The following is a 1,755-nucleotide window of genomic DNA, read 5'->3' as shown; positions in this document are numbered from 1 at the left end:
GGGAAGGATGCTAAAAACAGCCCGGATAATTAAAGCCTGCGGGACGGTGAGTCAGCGGGGACGTGTCCCCAGTGGAGGTGACCGTGGGGACAGCACCGGCCCTGTCCTGGCAAGGGATGCTGTGGGGATTCATCCTGTCTGGCACGCTGGGAATGGGAGCCTTGCACCAAGTGCATAAACCCTGTGCAGAGCTGCTAATGTGTCACCATCCCCTGAGGCTGGGGACCCCATGTCAGCATCCCCTGGGGATAGGGATCCCATATCAGCATCCTCTGGGGCTGGGGATCTTGTGTCAGCATCCCCTGGGGCTGGGGACCCCGTGCCAGTATCCCCTGGGGATAGGAATCCCATGCCAGCATCCCCTGGCACTGGGGACCCCGTGCCAGCCTCCCCTGGGGATAGGGATCCCATGCCAGCATCTCCTGGGGATAGGGACCCCATGTCAGCATCTCCTGGGGATGGGGACCCCGTGTCAGCATCCCCGGGGCTGGGGACCCTAAGTCACCATTCCCTGGGGATAGGGATCCCATGCCAGCATCCCCAGCCCTGCAGGGAGGACACGGACACATGGGCAAGCGCCCTGGCTGTGTACCTGGAGAAGGTGTTCCTGGCGTAGTGCATGATGCTGTCGAAATCGTAGGTCTCACCCAGTGACTCCACCTCCTCCGGCTCCATCTTAAGGAAGTTGTACTCCTGCCCTGCGGAGGCAGACGGGATGAGGACGATGTGGGGGGGGGACCTTGGTTTTGGCAGGGAGGAAGAGGAGGAGGAGGAGTGCGGCTGGTCCTTACCTGGCTGGATGTTCTCCCGGATGATGGAGACGTGGTCATCCCGGTCGGGGCGCGTGTGCTCGTGCCAAAACCCGATGACGTGGCCCAGCTCGTGCACCACGATGCCAAATTTGTCACAGTTCTTGCCGATGGAGATGGCCTGGGGTCCTCCTCCTCGGCGGCCCACGTAGGAACAGCACCTGGAGGAGGATGATGATGGGTGGCACTGGGTGAAGCCCTGCGGTACAGACATCCCGGTGCTTCCCAGGGGTAAAGGCATGAGTCAGGCTGGGAGCATCCGCCCTCAGGGCTCACACAGGGGCAAACCAGCACACCCCGCCACCCCGGCACCCCCTGGCGCCATGCAGATCCCATTCCAAGGGAAACCTGCCCCAAACCGCCATCTGCTCAGCTGGGGCCGTGCCCGAACGCGTGAATATGCTGAGCTCCTCCAACCCCCTGTTTCCTTTGGCATCAGCCCTGCTGCAAGCCCAGGCTGGTGCTGCGCCCCCAGCCTGGCAAGTGCCACAAGTCGGTGGCTACGACACCTCCTACGCGCTGGCCACCCTGGGGACGGGTTCCCTTGGCTTCCCTTCCCAACAAAACCAGTATCACCACACACAACCCCCAACATGGGCATTTCAGTGCCATGGCACGAACATCCTAAGAGCTGCCGTGCTCCCTCTTTGAGGCAAGGGACAAGGGGGTCCCGATGCGTGGCCGGGACTGAAGCAGGGTGTCCACGTACCCGCAGGGGCGGTAGGTGAAGACGATGTAGCTGTCCTCGTCGTTGCGCTCCAGGAAGGTGACACAAGTGTGCTTCTCCCAGTGCCGCATCGCCTGCCGGAAGATGGCTCGCTGGCTGCCTGCGGGAGGGGGCGGCGGGGGCCGTCAGCCCAGCGTGGGGAAACTGAGGCACGCCAGGAACGGAGCGTTTCTCCTCCCAGCACTCACCGCTGAAGTTGCCGCTGATCACGTAGGGGAT

The 1,755-nt window shown here is 62.9% G+C and overlaps 1 protein-coding gene across 1 annotated transcript; it reads right to left on the bottom strand.

Moving 5' to 3' along the window:
• Positions 1 to 592: 592 nt before the first annotated feature.
• On the bottom strand, positions 593 to 1,636 carry LOC104542563 (bone morphogenetic protein 1-like; the record flags this gene model as incomplete). Its single annotated transcript, XM_010186922.1, has 3 exons — positions 593 to 698; positions 792 to 970; positions 1,519 to 1,636. Coding segments are annotated over 3 exons (403 nt in total), but the record flags the coding sequence as incomplete, so codon positions are not given.
• Between the last annotated feature and the right edge of the window lie 119 nt (positions 1,637 to 1,755).

This window comes from Mesitornis unicolor, unplaced genomic scaffold, assembly GCF_000695765.1.
Source record: "Mesitornis unicolor isolate BGI_N332 unplaced genomic scaffold, ASM69576v1 scaffold33860, whole genome shotgun sequence".
In the NCBI taxonomy this organism is placed as follows: domain Eukaryota; kingdom Metazoa; phylum Chordata; class Aves; order Mesitornithiformes; family Mesitornithidae; genus Mesitornis; species Mesitornis unicolor.
This window is presented reverse-complemented; position numbering and strand designations above follow the sequence as displayed.